Genomic DNA, 18,949 nt, shown 5'->3' on the forward strand with positions numbered 1-18,949 from the left:
GTGATAACGGAAATCGGTCATCAAAGTCAGGGTTACAATTAAACAACACGCGCTTTGTACTAGAAACGTATAGGCGTCATGCACCGACTGCCATATTGGGAGGGATAGTAGTGTAATGTAGAGTATAGTGAGTTTAGGGTACATTGAGAGTAGGAAATGATCTGAAATCAAAAGCAATCGATAAAAATACTATCCCCCAAATTCCAAGACCTTATTTTAAGTTTAATAACTTTGAAACACACGAGTTTCGTTTCTCATTCTTTGTGTCATTTTGTAAACCTTACAAGTGACAAAAATAATAATACTTTGTTGTGTGTTTTACTTTATTTACGGATATTGTTATTCAGCGATATCATATTTAGGGACTCCATTCTGGCCTGGTCTGAATGATTGGAAGTCACGACTGCAAAAATATACTAAAATACCGGTACAAACAACGACTGCGTCCAATGTGACCAGGTGTTTAAAAACAAGTTTGAATTTTCCAGCCACATCAGAGCACACTTGAGAAAATAGGCAGGGTCGCTGACGTCATTTAGGGACAGCAAAATCTTTTGCAGTTTCATACTGTTTAGCAGTTGAATACATAAATCCACATCTTAGGTGTAGGTACTTGTCGTACTTGTCACTAAATGAAAAATATGGCCCAGTTTGCATTATTACCAACATTGGTTGAAGGTGCAACGCTCTGGAAATGTTAAATAAATATGATTTTATTGTATGTTTATATTTAAACGTATGTTTATATAATTTTAATTAATTAATTATAATTTAATTATTATAGCAGCTACCACCCACTGACCAACCGATATATTGTTTGCATCCACTGCACTAAGCTGTAATCTGCGCTTGTAGGAAATTAATTGTTATTCAGTCGAGCACTTCCAACTTCGTTCATGAACGCTACCGATTCGCTTTACTTTTTATCGAAAACCACACACTTCCTATCAAATATAATTAATTTAATGATTCGTCGTTATCTTGAATTTGTGACAAAAGTAACGAATGGAGTTTTTTTCACATGAATGCTTCAAATTTTTTACCTAGCATAACATAAGTAAACTTATAAATGTCCTGTTTTAATATGACAATTTGAATTTGAATTATTCCACTAAAACACAAATAGATTTCAGTACATAAACTTAGTTACTAAGTTTTGTCAAATGAATTGATTTATCTCTGCTCTTGAAGTCCAAAAATAATAGAAAGAAACGGTAATCAATGTAGTTAAAAATTTCAAAGGCGTAGCAATGACTATCTACAATAAAAGAAATCAATCAGAGATTACACAATACAATGACACCGCTCATACACAAAAACGCAGATCATCAGCCAAACATTTGAAAGTGAACAATATTTCACCGAACTTGTTATAGAAAAAACAGTACGCCACGTTTGTTACACTCAGATTTTTTCGTCCAAGATTGAACAACTGAGTCTGTCGTGACCGAAAATCCACCCCACAATACTGCACCTAATCACGCAGACGACACGACCGAGAATCAATTAGACAGCCGCAACAACGAAAGAAAAGTGCTAGCGCATACTGTAAATCAAATACATGCAGTTAGAACTTAGCGTGCGTGGCTTCAAAAAAAATGCACTGTCGGTCGGCCGTGGCCACTGCAGCATGACGATGGATAAAAATGATTTGCACCGCATACGAGGACTCATTGAATTCACAACCACCACGACGGGTGGTCCAGGCGTGACCTACAAATGGATCGGTGACTGCAAGTGCGAAAGTGTTTTGTGTACGAACTGAAGTGAGCCTGAACAGTGACGAGAATGACTCCTATAGTATTTTTGATGATGCTGGTGGTGAGCCGAGCGGCGGCCGAGGTGGTGGAGCTGAGCTGCAGTGACAACGCGACGTGTATCGACGGGCTAGCGAAGGAGTTTGTGAGAAGCATACGGGAGCAGAAGACAGTGAGACTGTTCGACGTGTTAACCATAGAGCCGCTGCAGAGGAGACAGGCGAGGAGCAGTCAGGGCTTGCTGTCCCGGTTCTTGTCGGGTCACGCGTTCAGCTTCGACTGGAATGACTTCCAGTTCAGACTCTCGAGGCCGGAGCAGAGGAGCGACGCGATGGAGCTCGAGGTCTTCGAGAGCCGAGGAGCGAGAGGTGAGTCGCAATACTACCAATTAACGATATACGAACTAGATATATATAGTATCATAAACAAAAAAAAAACAAAGCTAAAACTGACCGAAGAAAACTTAGAAATGAAACTTAGAAATATATCTTTTATGTATATTACTTAAAGCTTACACCTTAAAGCACTATAAAATTTTATAGATCCTTTATAAATCCTTTCATATACTAGATATATATGATATAGATAAACTCAAAAAGCTAAAAATGAGAAAACAGCTAGTTTTTCTCCAATAGTGTTGCATTCCTTACATTTTATTGTTGCATTAGATATCATTGGAAGATATATTGCAACTTTTATGATGTTATAAATTTATATTACAGCTTCCTTGGGTCATAAAAATATCGCCATATAGACTTTCATGATCCTGAAAAGAGCTTTTTTAATATTGACATAACAATAATGTGTCTGACACTATACCTACCTTGTTTTAACCCGTGAAATCCTAATCCTAACTAATAACTGTGTCCGTCTGTCTGTCTGTCTGTTACTCTTTCACGCCAAAACTACTGAACGGATTTGAATGAAATTTGGTATACATACGGTCTAGACCCTGGAAAAGAACATAGGCTACTTTTTATCCCGGAATTCCCACGGGAAAAGTTTTTAAGGCGAAGCGAAGCGCGCGGGAACAGCTAGTAGAATATAAATTCAGCTGAAAATACTTTGTATTATTTTGATGGTAAATTTTGGTTTATTTTGTAAAGCAAAACCATGGTTTCTGAACCGCCCAATATACCTATTTGTTCCTAAACTTCATGCACAAAACAAAACAAACAAACAACACAAACACCCATATGAAGCCTATGCAAATAATTGTTATATGATGGAATCTATTCTATCGCACGCTTCATATACGCTTAAATATATTGAAACAATACAAAGTGCATCTGTTTAGTTTCATAATTTACATAGTCACATGGTTGAACCGGAAATTAGGTACCAGCCTTCATAGAGAAAAACAGTTTTTATTTAACTGTATCAAACGTTTTCATTTAAGGAAAATATAAAATTCAGACATCAAATAAATTGAGGGCCTGTTTCACAATGTCGGGGTAATGGCTACCTTTGGGGTAAAATACGACTGGGAATCTATAGCTTTCCGCATCCAATCATTACCAGCCACCTTTTGCAAGTGGTCACCCCATCTAGCCGGAGGGCATTCTACACTATGTTTGCCTGATTGTGGTCTCCACCCCAATAATTTCATTTTATCATTTTATCTCATCTGAATATACATACTTTATGAAACTCCGGAAAATTGAGGATCTGTCCAAACGTTCTCGAAGATTCTGCGTAGTTTTATGTTTCACGATATGTAAAGAGTGTAACTAAACTCGTATAAATGAATACACGAAGAAGATAAATCAGATAGTATTGAGGTTACAACTCAACCAAAACGTATTATCATAAACGGGCCATTTATTAAATGATACATGTCCATGTTTTTTGTACCCGTAATAATATCTTATTTTCTGTACTACTTACTGAAGACTAATCGCGTGACGTGAAACAGTTAAATTCGGTTGGCAGTTGTATGGGGAAAATTCCGGTAAAATATGGTTTAAAGTCTGAATTATGGTAATGAAAGCATTAAAACGAAACCAGCTACCATACCACCGTCAACAAATTAGCAATTAACAATCTATAAAAAGCACCGCTCGCTTGTTAATTCTGACGTAACTTGTTTGGATCTGTCAGATGTTTGACAGGAGTGTGACGCTGACAGCACTGCCTAAGGATTGTTAATTGCTAATGTTTTATGGTGGTGACTCCAGGTTCCTCGAACTAGGAAGCTCGAAGTGTGACCGGACAACGCACATTAAACTTCAAAGGTGACAAAAACAAAAACCATGGGTCTATGTTTTTATTCAATAAAGTGTTTAAATAAATAAATATCTTCACTTTAGCACCGATAACCTTCACCTTGTAAGTAAGTGTTAGCCTACAATAATTTCAGCTATCAGTTCTGTTAATGGGTCAATCAAACATTGTGTACACCACATACGATGATAACATGACATGATGTTCTCCGTCGCGCTAGCTCTTGAGGCTGCGCGATGTGAGTGAGTGTGATGCAAAACTTTAGCTAAAAACTTTTGTGCTGGCCCTTCTACAGTATTTTTGAGCTGCCAACTACACTGGTTGCACTGTGCAAGTAATAGACTGGTGACTTTAATTTTAAGACACTATAGTAATTACTATAGTCGCAAATACGACACTGCCAAAAGCAAGCTTCCTTTAAAACTAAGCGTCAATTCACACGTACCACAACTACCACACACCACGTCGCAGCGACATAATGTGGTCAAGCTGTGGTTACGTGTGAATTGTGTCGCAGCGACTTTTTGCAGTTGCGTTGTGGCAGCGACAAAATGTCGATGAGGTTGCGTTGCCGCTGTCGTTGCGATGTGGTAACCACGTGGTCGTGTGCAGTTAATAGGGGCCGCGGTGCCGCCGCCGCGTGCGGCGTTGCCGTCGCAATGTGTTTGCGATGTGGTTGCGATGTGGTTGCGATGTGGTCGTATTACACAGGTGGTCGATGACAACGGCAAAATGTGGCACGTGTGAATTGGATTATTCATTTTCAATACAAAATATACGCCCGACCACACGGCGTGGTTGTGGTGTGATTGTGGCTGTGGTGTGGTTGTGGTACGTCTGAATTGACCCTAATAGTGACATAACCGATTGTACAATAATACAACGATAGAAGAGCTGCAATACTCCGTTATACTATTGTTATATATACGTTATTGATCTGAAATTATAACGAAATAGATCTTAAATCAAAACTATTAGCAAACTTATTGAATCCACTTTAATACCTATAGCGATAACATAACATATCTAGCGAAACATTCAATAGCCAGGCAATAGAGAGGTCATGATTGAGGATCTGAGGCCCTTTATCTGACACCCTAAACAGCGACTGATGCTAATCTCACTGGTTAATCCTTTCAACCCTAGTCCATACATAGAAAATGCGCCGTTTGACTGCGAGAAGCCCCCGGTCAATCATCATCTTATTACTGGTGCTATCTAAAACCCGCTAAGTGTAGAGATTATGGCATTATCTTTCAGTTTTGCAGAAGGTTCTATTCTGATGGTCAATGAAAACACGAGTGTATCCTGTGTATCATCAAATCATCATCGTAAAAAAATACAAAAGCCCAGCGGTCTGATGGCCTTAGTCAAGTAGCAGTAAGTTCTGGATGAGGAAAGCAGAAGATACGTGTTGTGACACTCCTTGGCAGAGTCCTACGTCCATGTGACTGAATGCGGGTGGATGATTATAATTTTATTAATAATAATTTATTGATGATGCAGAAACAAATATCAATTCCCTCTGACTATTTTCGGTCAATGTGGTAAAAACATGAATTTGTAAATAAAATTTTAAATAGAACACACCTAACAATTAAAATGGTTTAAAATTTCACTGTAGCTTCGATTCATGAAATCATGAAACAAGAGAAATACGATGTGGTCACATTAAATTGTACTTATTTTTAATCTAGTACATTTTATCGCAACGTTAATTTGATTGCTTGTTATAATTACAATATATGCCATAAAACTCCATGTTAACATTATTATATACATATACATACCATCATTTATTATTAATATACACAACAGTGGAAACATTAAATGCAATAGGAAAAATCATGCTTTGTTTACATTTTTGAAATGGTTTTACAAAAAATATTTTTTATTTTGTAGAAGCGAAGCGCTCATTTCCCTTCAAAATTGTTTGTACAATGCAAAATAAGCAACATGTATGATAATAATGATCGTCCCAGGTCTTTCAACCTTGCTGGTATATTCAGAAATGTTCGTTTTAATACTTCTATTTTACATGCTAATACGAAACAGCTGCGTGTCAGATGAATTTGGGATTCTTTTCATATTTCACTTTATTATCTTTCATCGTTATCATAACTGAAACTGAAATTCCTAATGCTAATTGCCTATCTCAACAACATCTTTTACAACCTACTGTCGCGAAGGAAAAAATGCCACCATTAGGTAAGTAGCTGTCACTAGATTTTTTTCATAGCTAGCGCGAGAACAAATATTTAAAAAAAAAGTATAGTCTAGTTGTATTGTATACCTACATATTATTATCAACCTAAGACTATTAGGAATATGTAAAATGATAAAAAAACATTCGGTGTTCTCCGAAAATGGTGCAATTTATTTACGTAGGAACTGCTAGTCCAGATTTTATTCCAATTTGTTTCATAATTTAACCGCTTTTGGTTGTAATTTTATTAATATGTGTAAAGTGTGTCTGAAAGATTTTTAGTCATTCGGCTCAAGCTACAGTGTAGGCTGTTATCAGATCTCAGACATCATCAGCCCATAGCAGTCTAGTGCTGGACGTATGCCTCACCCATAATACGTGACTGGATACAATCGATAGCTTTCCGCATCCAATCATTACCTTCGCAAGTCGTCATGCCATCTAACCGGAGAGCGTCCAGATCTCAGTAGTTATTTCAAATTATAAACTATGTGATACATCTGTTACCTAGTAATAATTTTGTAATCTGTGTCTAAAGCGCCACTCTCATAATTTCCAGATCTAGCGGAGCCGGTCCCCAAGAAGACTGGCACGGTGGGCACAACCAAGGATGCGGGTGAAGAGGAGAAGCGACCGAAGCGCTTAAGTGAGTACTATTAACCTCTCATCACGACCCATTACGTCCCCACTGCTGGGGCACGGGTGTCCTTCCAATGAAGGAAGGGTCTTAGGCCTAGTCCACCAGTCCGCTGGCCTAGTGCGGGTTGGTGGACCCCAACACAAGAAAGCTTGTTCTGAGAGATTTATCGGGTAAGTGGGCAATACGACCGTCAGATGCGTTTTCCAGCTGCCCGAAGGCCTCGGACTAGGCTTAACGACTGCTGCCGAAGTACAAAGATACATAAATACACAGACATGTTAAAAAACGTATAACACCACTGTTTTACGTCGGGGCTTAATTTTAACACATACCAATACTTACATAATTATTATATTCACGACTGTAATTCTCGAAGGTAAGTCACTCGCTTTTCGCAATACAATATTTGTACCTAGCAGTATATAGCTACAAATGATAGGTTTTTCGCCGTATCCCCGTTTTCGACTTGAGTTCAATGTATTTCATTTACACATGTAGAATTTTTTGTAGATGTGCAGGTAAACACCTCTATCACCCCTCTTCCCAGCTACGTAACCGTTTGGGACACCCTTAATAGTAAACCTTACTAAGCTTCTACCAAGGGAATATTTAACTATCCTCATAACGAACATGCTTCCTTAAAATTCCAACCAATTTACCAAAGATAAACAACTAGTTGGTGAAATTTGAATAAATTTCGAGCGGATAATCTTCCTTTTCCGTATTGGTGTTGTGTAAAGGATAATTATGTTTTGGCGCCTCGGGGAAATCATCTACTTATTTGACTGGCCTTCGGAGGTCTTCGTTATTATTTATTATGGCACTTGAAACTGGCGTAGACAATAAATAGGTATAATAATTTATGTTACTGAATTATACAGACGGCCGTATGGTTAGTGACCCTGACTACTGAGCCGAAGGACCCGGGTTCGATTCCCGGCTGGGGCAGATATTTGTTTAAACACAGATATTTGTTTTCGGGTCTTGGATGTGCCCGTAAAATGACAATAGGCCCTAATACCCTATTACATTGGGACTAACATAACACTGGCGAAATGTGGGTGCAGCAATGCACCTCTGCCTACCTCGCAAGGGAGTACATTGGTACAAGGTGTGAGTGTTGGTTTATTTTTTTTTAATTATACAGTAGGTAAAACAGACCTAGATTTGTCTAGGCACTTGGCCCCTTCTTTGTAAAACGTAGACTAAGGATAGGTCTGGTTTAGTAACGGTTATAGTCCAGATATTCCATTCAATCAAAGCCTGATTTAAACCAGAATTATCTATAGGGCGCAAACATATAAAATCTAGATTTAGTGTTAAATCTCGATTTATACCATAAATTAATTTGGACTGAATTTTAATACAACCAATGAGACTTGCAGAATTTAGGCAAAATGAACATTTTTTATAGTCCAGCCCACAATAATACAAAATTCAGAAACTAAAACAAAAACTGTGTGGGAGTTTAAAAATATAAAATTTTCGTACTGAGTTCCTATGTCTTTGTGTATGTATTATAACCGTTTAATAATGTGGACCGTTTGGAATTTATTGCACGAAATTTTGGTGTATCGACTCTCGGAAATGAAATAGTTTGTGTTGCAAGCATAGTTAGATTCCTGTTAGAGTTTAAACGGATATAAAATATGATTTACGAGAATTGTAAATAATTATTTTTAGGTTTCGTGGTAGTTATGAATACATAATGGAAGACAAAAAAAGAATGGGTTTATAGAATTATTTTTCATATTGTTAACCAACGGTTAACCTAAACCTGGCGTAGGTATAAGTAATAAATAATAAAATTATGCTGATGGTTTAGATATCCATTAACAGAGTTGTCTTATTATAAATTCTTGATCGAGACTAAAAAAATAATCTTCATTTAATGCTCTTTGCTCACCCACGCACTTTCACAATCAGATATGAATGCAGTTTTCTATTATGGCGTGTGGCTCCGATACATAGATGCACTCAAGTACGAAATTTTTACTTTTCTCTTAAAAATAGAGCTGTAGTTTGATGGCCGAAAATGTTTAATATTTTCGAAATGCGGAATAGCTGTGGTGTTTCCCAGTCTTGTAATCTTTAGTAGTCACAATACAATAATGGCCCATTTGACAGCTAAATAGGTAGGTATGGAATCAAACATATTCTGAAATGAAAAACATAATAAACTAAAATATAAGCAACTTTTATGGTTATAAAATTAGTTTTTTTTCATCATAACGTTAAATAATTAATTTATTTAATTATTTATTGCACAAATATTAAAAAAATATACAAAAGGAGGACTTAATGCTAAGAGCTAATAATAATAATAGCTAGAGTAAGTGTCTTTTTAATGTATTTTTTCAAGTAAATCAAGAGTAAATTACAATTTAGTGTAGCTGTCACCTCAGCGATGGCAATAATATTGCCGAATAACATGGCTTTCCACTTTACGTTTTATTGTTCAAGTTAAAACTGCGTGTTGTTTGAACACGCTGACAAATACTTTTACCTTTATAAAAGTTTTAGATTCCGATATCAAATTATGGCCGAACAAAGCCGAAACCATAATGATTTATGGTGTGGTGGCAGCTCCACAAAGAATAATTATTATACCGAGATAAAATCTTATTATATGGATAGTTGGCCATCAAACCATCATGTATCTTAACAAAGTGTAGCACAATTTGTTAGTATTAAAGTAACCATTACATTATTTTTGCATATTTTAATGTTATCATCACTGTTCAGTAATATTTAAAAGTGATCTTATGTTTTTTGTGCCAGTTAAAATATTTGAGAAAATTCAATTATAAAGGGTTCAGTAAAAAATATTTAATTCACAAAATGTTTACTTTGTTGTTTAAAAAAAGCAACACACTTAGGGCGGCTTGCACCAAACATTTTCACGAAATTAAATCTATTGCTGTCCTGCTCAGTCATCTTACTGTCATAGAAAAAGAACAATAGATTTATGTGAAAGTCACCCTTAGTGAAAATAACGCCGGAAATGAGGTATTTTAAAGGATATTAAAATAGAATTTCAAAGCATTCAAATTCATAACATTTTATAGTAATCGAATCCTGTATTAAAATAATATTTAATATTAAACTTCACCATTTTACAGACATCCATTAAGTTTTACTGGGTGATATAATCATAAAATTTACTAACATTATTTGCTTGTTTCACACTCTGAATAAGTGTTCCTTAATCATTGCATCAAATAAAAGCAAATAGATTACACAGATTTATTATTATTGCGATCATTTATCTGACGCCGTCAAATTTATCATCATCATCATCAGCCTATAGCAGGCCACTGCTGGACGTAGGCCTCTCCCAAAGCAAGCCACTGGATGCGATCTTTAGCTTTCCGCATCCAATCATAACCAGCAACCTTTCGCAAGTCGTCAACCCATCTAGCCGGAGGGCGTTCACACTACGTTTCCCTAGTCGCGGCCTCCACTCCAGAACATGTTTACCCCATCGGTCATCGGTTCTTCGACAGATGTGACCAGCCCACTGCCACTTAAGCTTACTAACTCGGTGAGCTATGTCGGTGACTTTAAATTTATATGAGACAATAAATTTTCTGGCTGCATAGTCTACATTCCTGCCCGCTGGACCGACGACCTTTGGCTGGTAGCCGGTAGTGGTTGGATGAGGAAAACCGAGGACCGAGTGTTGTGGCACTCCTTGGGAGAGGCCTATGTCTAGCAGTGGATGAGTATTGACTGATGATGATGATGATGATTGTCTACATACCTAATTTGGAAAATGATACGACACGATAACATAGCATAACATAAAACAAATATCCACCATATTGTTTCTGTACGAATATTCAACGAAATTTACATTTAAATGTTCATAGAATCCTAAGGGCGAGACCTGCAACGCAACTGAAGTAATAAATTGGTTCTTAATACGACGTCAAAAGGGTTAGATTAGTACTGCTATGTTTTGGTATATGCATAAGTATAGGAAGGGTATAGACACAAATGGAAGCCAAAAATGTAACTTCATTAGAGTAGATCGGAGCTTTTATGAGAACAATAAATAATAAAGCATTAATTTATTATTATTTTTTTCTATCTACAAACATATTTAATACTAGCTGTTCCCGCGCGCTTCGCTTCGCCCTAAATAGTTTTCCCGTGGGAATTCCGGGATAAAAAGTAGCCTATGTTTTTGCCCAGGGTCTAGACCGTATGTATACCAAATTTCATTCAAATCCGTTCAGTAGTTTTGGCGTGAAAGAGTAACAGACAGACAGACAGACAGACACAGTTACTTTCGCATTTATAATATTAGTAAGGATAAGGATAGTAAGGATTGTCTATAGATATTGGAACGGAACCCTTTTTGCACGAGTCTGACTCGCACTTGGCCGGTTTATATAATACAGACCTCAGTTAATGACCTTACATGTAAAATATACCACCTTACTAGACGTGCTTACAAAAAATACGTAGGTACTTAAATGAAAAATAGTTTTTTTTTTAACTTCCATAATATAGTATTTTTATGGATCAATATGTCTACTTTAATGTACTGAAATGACAGTTCGCTCACTGATAAAATGCCAACTTGTATTCTTCGGTACAAATAAGTCTTATATTTCAACGTAGGCGTGGAATATTCAGCCCCAATTAATTAAGTCTAAATTGAATTACACTTTGTACTTGATCCTTAAGGAGACGACAGACTGGATCGAAGAAAAACAAAAGACAGTCTTGGTGTTATAAGTTTGACATGTATTTATATCTATATTTAGTTAGACGACCGGATGGCGTAGTGGTTAGTGACCCTGACTACTGAGCCGAAGGTCCCGGGTTCGATTCCCGGCTGGGGCAGATATTTGTTTAAACACAGATATTTGTGCTCGGGTCTTGGGTGTGCCCGTAAAATGGCAATAGGCCCGCCCCCTATTACATTGAGACTAATATAACACTGGCGAAAAGTGGGTGCAGCAATGCACCTCTGCCTACCCCGCAAGGGAGTACATTAGTACAAGGTGTGAGTGTTTATATATATATCTGTTTGTATTCAAAATTTACAGAGTATTGTTAATATTTCAGTGAGGTGCTGTTAAAAAATATAGATACAAAGACTTGGTTTAGGTACTGCAGCAAAAAATATTTTTCATACTTTTAAAATAATATTCTGAGTTTTATAAAAATCATTCAAAGAATTTTCTAACATTTTATTTGCTACATTTTATTTAATCCCCAACAGTTTTTTGATAACATTCGTTGCAACTGACTTATTTACGCCAAACAAACCAGTCTGGGAAGTCCCTAAGTAAAACATTTGTTCTAAGTAAGGATAACGAGTGTGGAGGAAAAGGACAGGATTAATAATTCGGTACAATAGTCACCATTCTGAATTCATCTGTTGTTGTTCAATTTCAACTCTTACGAAGCACGTGCTAAGAATGGTTTGTAAATAAAATTGTAACGCTTCGCTAGTACTTCGCGATGTGATGTGAAATACTCAGTATTGTGTTCGTTAATTTGAGGAGCGTATTTAAGAGTTTCCCTGGAGCTTAATAGCATTGTATTATTCTAAATTTAATTGAAAGCCTCGTTTTACAAATCTAATTATACATGCACGGCGGTTACGTTCAAGTTGATAATTGTTCGATATATTCGAATAAATTACTTGTTAATTGTTCTTGGATGACTATCAATGAAGGCGATTTATTAGAGCCTTCTTTTTTCGATAACTCACAGTGATTGCTTAGACGAACTGATCAGTCAACTCTCACTTTTTACCCTTTCTAAATTAAACTTTTAAAATAAAAAATGAACACTAGTTATCTGTTTTTTGTTATTTTGCATTAGGTTACTTTTGTTGTAGTGGTGACATTTATTAAGTACAACACTTATAATTTTTATTTTCAAATATTTATTGCTTGTTTTTGTTAACTACTCTAGGAGCTAGTTGCTCAATTATATTATGTAATCCCGTATACTGGTAAATAAAGTTTTTTTAATTATATTTTTAATCTCTAAGCAAATGTAACCCGAAAATGTCTAAAGAAAACATTGGTGAACACCGCGAATGGGCGGCACAAGTCAATCAGAAACTTTCTTCCAACCGGACGCTACTCGACACCCATACGCAATAGACCACGACTAATCACCACTTCGGATCCACTCACTATTAGTTTTTTCCTCCAATCACGAAACTATGGAGAATTTATTAATATTCTCGCGTTAACTTGTGCAGTTTTTACAGTTATTTCTATTATTTTTGCGGTCGCCGGATGCGGTTTAGTCAGACGCGAAGCTTATAAAAAGCTCACACCGTTTTGCGCGCACATCTTCATTTGTTGTTTCTCTGTGACCTTGCATTGCATTTGGTTGTGAAATGTCATAAAACACATTAGAAATATCTATATTATATATTTAATTCAACGCAGTCATTAACATAAATTATACAAATAAGCAAAAGAAGAGGGGCACTGTGTCATAAATGGATGGTTTTGGACATGTACCTGGCAGTGCCAGGAAGTTAGAATTCAAGGCCAAAATTCATATAAAGAAAGCTGGCTACCATAGCTCATTTATTCGTTTCGCGTATTAAAAACTCTTTAGTAACGTCAGATCAACTACCGTACCACCACTGAAACATTAGCAATTAAAAAATCATAAGCATTATCTCTCTCGATCGGTTGTCACACATCTGTCAGATCCGTACAAGTTACGTCAAATTTGACAAGCAAGAGACGTGCTTAAGGATTGTTAATTGCTAATGTTCGGTGGTGGTAACCTCACTGCTCTGGTAGCCAGCGTTCTACATGTATACCTACACTCTTATAAAAGGCATGTATTTATTTATTTATACTTTTATTGCACAATTTACAAAAGTAGATTTACAATCAGGTGGACTTAATGCTAAGAGCATTCTCTACCAGTCAACCTGCAGGAGGTTCCGGATCAGAAAGTAGGGAAGTCCAAAAAAAACAATTTAATAATCACTTTCATTTACAATTACAAAAAAAAAACAAAAATTGAGTCTCACAAAAAAAAACATATTCATATCTCTTGTTGACGATGATTTTTTTAGTGCTTTAAGTACCAAAATTTCTTCTTCTAAAATCCAGCGTTATTAACCTATTTTTTTCTTTAATTTCCAGAGGGAAACCGACGACAGCGGAAGAAGGTTTTGCAGGCACTCATCCCCATGATGTTCGGAATGAAATCCGCTGGCACGGTCATGTTTGCCATGGCAGTGGTGACTGCTCTGACTTTGAAGGCATTCGTTGCCAGCAAACTGGCCCTGATGGTGACAGTGGGCATGGCTCTGAAGCGGCTATATGAGAGCTATGGCAATGGGTGAGTTGGCACGCTTCTTTTGTTTTTATTTCGTTAGATGATAGTCTAAGGAATGAGACAGAAAGGGTTCTTGGAAACGTTATTCAAATGACAAAAGTACAGAGTCGAAATTGGATTCTAGAAAGTCTGTGTTTAAGGAGTCTCCTTTCATTATCATTGGAGAGGAACTATTTTTGCATAGCAAACTTTTCTCTTTGCAACTTAAATACAATTCAGTCTTAGTTTCATCAACACTTCGATGAAAGATTAAAGACAGTTTTGAGGCCCCTTAAGTTTTTATTAAATTTTTGCTAAAAAGCGGAAACCCGCATAAGATTACGACAATATTATTTCAATGGCTTCCAGAATTATCAGGAAACAAGGAACTTAGCGTAATTAAGTGAAAATTGCGTAACTATACACCGGCAACAAGCAAGTGCCAAAAGTTATATCAGTTTGAGTTATTTGCGGAAAGTTTACCCTATTGAAACAAGTATCTAACAACAATTACCTAGTATTTCGGCGCTTGCTTAATACCCATGTATCAAATAGCAAATTTTGAAACAAAGTGAATTTGAAATTCTACCCTTTTCTCGTTCAAAATTTGCTATTTAATAATTTGACTTTCATTGTGTTTCTGTAAAATTGTTAATAACTTGACAGACTTGAACTGGCTTTTGCTAATGACTTCTGAATTGTAAAAATGACCAATTCTTCTGACTTTTCTTTACACATTATAATTGACTGTTTGTGGTAGCATTTCTGACTTCACTGACTTGACTTTGACGATGCAATAAAATGTTAAAATCACTTTTGTAATTATCATTTGGCCAATTACTTATAATTGTGTCAATAAATACGCTCGCATTCTTTGTGTAGATAATGCACATAAAGAATTCTCTTTCAAATAGCACGAGATGCATTTTCAGACTAATTTATACTATATTTATACATTCCTAACTGTTCACAAAAAACCTCCTTATGTACAACGACGCATAAATACATGAAAACAGTGAAAATGTATTCACTTAGCATGACTATTATCAGACTTTTACTGACACGCACATATCTGACATGACACGAACGAAGAATCGATTTCACTGCATATACATGCATTGTAGACACGACATCATAAACCGTTTGCTGGAATCAAAATTAGTAATTAACTTGACTTAAAAAAAGCTGACCAATAACTATAGAACTTGTAACTTTGACGAGTCATTCAGTTGTAATAGTAACCGTGCTATTCCAACAAAAGACTATCTCAGACGCTTTTCTAATGCCAGTAAAAAAGATTAAATAATAAAAAGTGACAGTTAATAAAGCGTGTAAAAACGCTTTTGAATTACACAGAGACCGCGCAGCTCAAACGCGTCAGCTGTGAGGCTTATGTTCAATTTGTTTGCATTCCAGCGTCGGTTTACAGAACCACCCATACCTTTATTCGCAATATCCGGTCGATTTTCCGAGCGCCTCATCGCACGCCTACTCCGTTAGCGGAGTGAGCCCTAACTTCGCATCACCAGAGATGTACAATCCCACCGCTCTGTCCGCGCACCCGCATGCTCACGAGATGCTCCAGCAAGGAGACGCTTCAGCGCAGCAATCGCAGCAGCAGCCCACGCTCCAGCTCGTCAACAACACCAGGGCCACTGAACGATGGGACGGTAAGAGCACACTACAAAAATTCCTCGAACCGATCGCTGACGGCATCAGAAGCATCATAGACCCCATCGCTAGCGTCTTCTTCGATGCCATGCCGGCCACCTTCCGCGGGATGTCCTCTGACGTGACCACCGCCACGTCGGACGAGCCGATCGAGTCCGCGTCGACACTTGTCGAGGAGAAAGTTAAAAAGCCGAGAGAAATACTCGTGCCTCAGCCACGAAACATTGCGCAAAGAAAAACGACAAACGCAAGAAAGCGTGGCTTGAGGCAGAGGCCAAAAAAATATACTGAACTAAAAGTCGACTTAGATAAACTAAAACGCAACAAAGATTTTCATGATTACATCAAAACGAAGAAGTATAGGTATAATTATCCTGATACTTTCTACTACCCGAGGGTTAAACATTTCGTGAACCCTGACTCTTTTATTGTGAAACCAACTAATAGGCTTTCGCATTATAGTTACAATAAAGAAAGTTCACCTGTTAATGCAACAGCATTTAGCACTTATATTGAAACTAGTCAAACAGAATTACCACCTTTGTTTAGTTATAACACTGACGAGTCTAGTGATTGGAAACCGATTATTACCACGGAGAAAACTTCTCCAATAAAAGTAAATAGCTCGCGACCCCATAAAAGATCTAAAAGACATGCAATTTCTAACGATAACGGTCAATCAAGATACAACAGAAATGGTAGCTTATCTTACCCAGCTTTAAATAATGATATACAATCCGCTCGTGGCGCCAGCCACTATAATTGGTTTACTGGATGGTTTGGTTTTTTTGATTTCTTATTTGAATCTAGTCCAGTACAAGAATTTTTCAAAGGTGCTAAGAAAATTACGAAAAAATTAATGAAATCTCATATTAAAGTCAAGCCAAATCCTGGGCCACCGAAATATTACCTTTTAACTTATGATTTTGTTATGTTTAGTCTTTCGGTTTTGGACGATTATATCCAATTCAAAACTACCCTTATGGAACATCTAACAGGAGGCCACAAATCACACAAACCAAAACATAAGAAGAAGCTAAAAATAAAACCATCAGCTAAACCAGAATTATCTTTTAAGAACGAAACTAGTATTGAAGACACTGAATCAGAGAAAAAATATAAGTCAGTACTTCTAAATCAAACCGAATCAGAACCGATTTTGGAAACCACTACTTACCCTACATCGAACTTAGACACAACGGTATTTTATGATTTGAACAATACTGAAACGCAATCCTTGATTGATCCAACTACAGAAAATCCATCAGAATTAAAAATATTTTCGATAAACAAAACTGATTCTGATATAATAATGGAAAAAAATAATAACTAAAAGTCATAAAAATAATAATAATGATGCATGCAATTGAAACCAATAGATAGGTAGGTAGGTAATTTTTAACCAATATTTTGGCTGTATAAGGCTTTTTCACTGTGGAACAAGAGAAAACGAATTCTGTGTGGCATACTAAAGAATTTAATTCATTGCAGGGTGGTTATTTATTCTAGTCTATATACTTCGTATTCGCAATCCTGAATGATTTCATAGTGAAAAAGCAATTACATGTGTGCCTAGACAAGTTTATACATATAATATTTACAGTTATATGTACTTGTTTACGTGAACATGTTTAAGTGTTTGTAAATTTTGGTGGTGGTTTGTCTTTCATATTTTACAATAAGTTGTTTTATAGAAAGTAAAATCATGTAAAGGCATTGTGTACGGGCTGCGTACTCTTGTAAATAAATTATCAAAATATGTTTCTTACATTATATTTTTTTGATTATCATTAATATGATTGCTGGACTTATTTTGCTGCAATAAATTCTGTAAGTCTTTATCGTTTACACATTAAAATAGTTTGACAGCCACATTTGACTTTAATGTTTTTAACATCATCATTAAATCAGCAATATAAGTCCAGTCTTCCCTCACTGTTTGCCAACGACATTTTAATACGAACTAGATGGAGTGTCAGTCCAAAAGAAACGTCTCGATAAAGAACACCCCACTTCTACCACTGAGCTCTTATTTTGAATTAGTTCGGTTAGACGATTTCTGACTTTATTCATGGACAACAAAATGCGGACAGTTTTTGCCATGTTTCTGTATGTGACACACCATCTCGTTCGTACATTATTAATCTAAGCTGTTTGCATTGCAATTTCCGATGCTGTTGTTTTACTTGTTGTCATTGTGTTGCGCAGGATTCCGGCGACGTCCAATGTTTTATGGACCATCGCGCGCTACTTCAGAATCTTATTCGGGATACCAGGATTACCGCCACTGAGTGCTGATCACTCCATGCACGTACCTATGTACCAGGTACCCATGCAAATGCAAATGCCTCAAATGTATCAAGCGATGCAAATGCAACAACAGGCGTAGACAAAATTGGACCAACGGACGTTGACTTATTGACGGATCAAGTGGCGTTAAAATAGGATCGAATTTTTGCTAAATGTCAGATCGCCACTTTACCTTGATCCTCTAACTCTTGACTCTTGAAGTGGTGATCTGACATTTAGCAAGTGATATACGGTCGCAGTGTTTGAAACGGCTGGATTTGAATTGTTTCTGTAATGATTAAGTTTGAGTCACTCGTTTGCTTTGACGTCCAGGTTGTTTGAAACACTGCCACCATTTTGAAGAGTTTTCTTAAAGACTGATTTACTTGTGTGCTTAGAGACTGACTTTGTTTAAGCGCGAGCCCGTCGACTTTATTTATTTGTAGAAGTGAATGTAATTTATTGTTTAATTTAAGGATGTTGTAATAAGGATTATTTATTCAGCACTTTGTAAATTAAAGAAATTGTGAACGAGTGAATGAAGGTATTTTTATTTTTGACAATAAAATTAACCAAATTGATGTACATGCATTTTAAATAAGTACTGGAAAAAGATTTACATCATGAATAGTTTACGAATGTTCGGGTAAGAACACTTCCATTGAACAAATATATTCTTCTGTTGACAAAGAATGTTATAAGGAAATTATGGTCACTTTCTGTTTTAAAACACTTTGTTTTACTGTCTATAACTTATTAAGAAATTAAAACACAATAGGTAATAACTAATGTATTATTTAATATTACAATTTCTAGACAAACTTATTAATTAAATTAACGGAATCC

General features: G+C 36.4%; 1 protein-coding gene across 1 annotated transcript; it reads left to right on the forward strand.

The window, feature by feature from the left end:
* Positions 1-1,708: 1,708 nt before the first annotated feature.
* Positions 1,709-18,635, forward strand: LOC105385700. Its single transcript, XM_011556121.3, has 5 exons — positions 1,709-2,125; positions 6,746-6,832; positions 13,969-14,167; positions 15,560-15,813; positions 18,023-18,635. Exons 1-5 carry the CDS (start codon positions 1,789-1,791, stop codon positions 18,103-18,105), a joined length of 960 nt encoding a protein of 319 aa, XP_011554423.3. The 5' UTR covers positions 1,709-1,788; the 3' UTR covers positions 18,106-18,635.
* Positions 18,636-18,949: the final 314 nt, after the last annotated feature.

The sequence above is a fragment of the Plutella xylostella genome, chromosome 26 (assembly GCF_932276165.1).
Source record: "Plutella xylostella chromosome 26, ilPluXylo3.1, whole genome shotgun sequence".
NCBI classification, from domain to species: Eukaryota; Metazoa; Arthropoda; class Insecta; order Lepidoptera; family Plutellidae; genus Plutella; species Plutella xylostella.

Excerpts from the sequence above, each read along its gene's own strand:
- LOC105385700 (XM_011556121.3), top strand. The coding sequence starts at position 1,789 with ATGACTCCTATAGTATTTTTGATGATGCTGGTGGTGAGCCGAGCGGCG. Across the intron at positions 2,126-6,745 it reads CGAGAGCCGAGGAGCGAGAG|ATCTAGCGGAGCCGGTCCCC; the intron begins GTGAGTCGCAAT and ends CATAATTTCCAG. Across the intron at positions 15,814-18,022 it reads GGCCACTGAACGATGGGACG|GATTCCGGCGACGTCCAATG; the intron begins GTAAGAGCACAC and ends TGTGTTGCGCAG.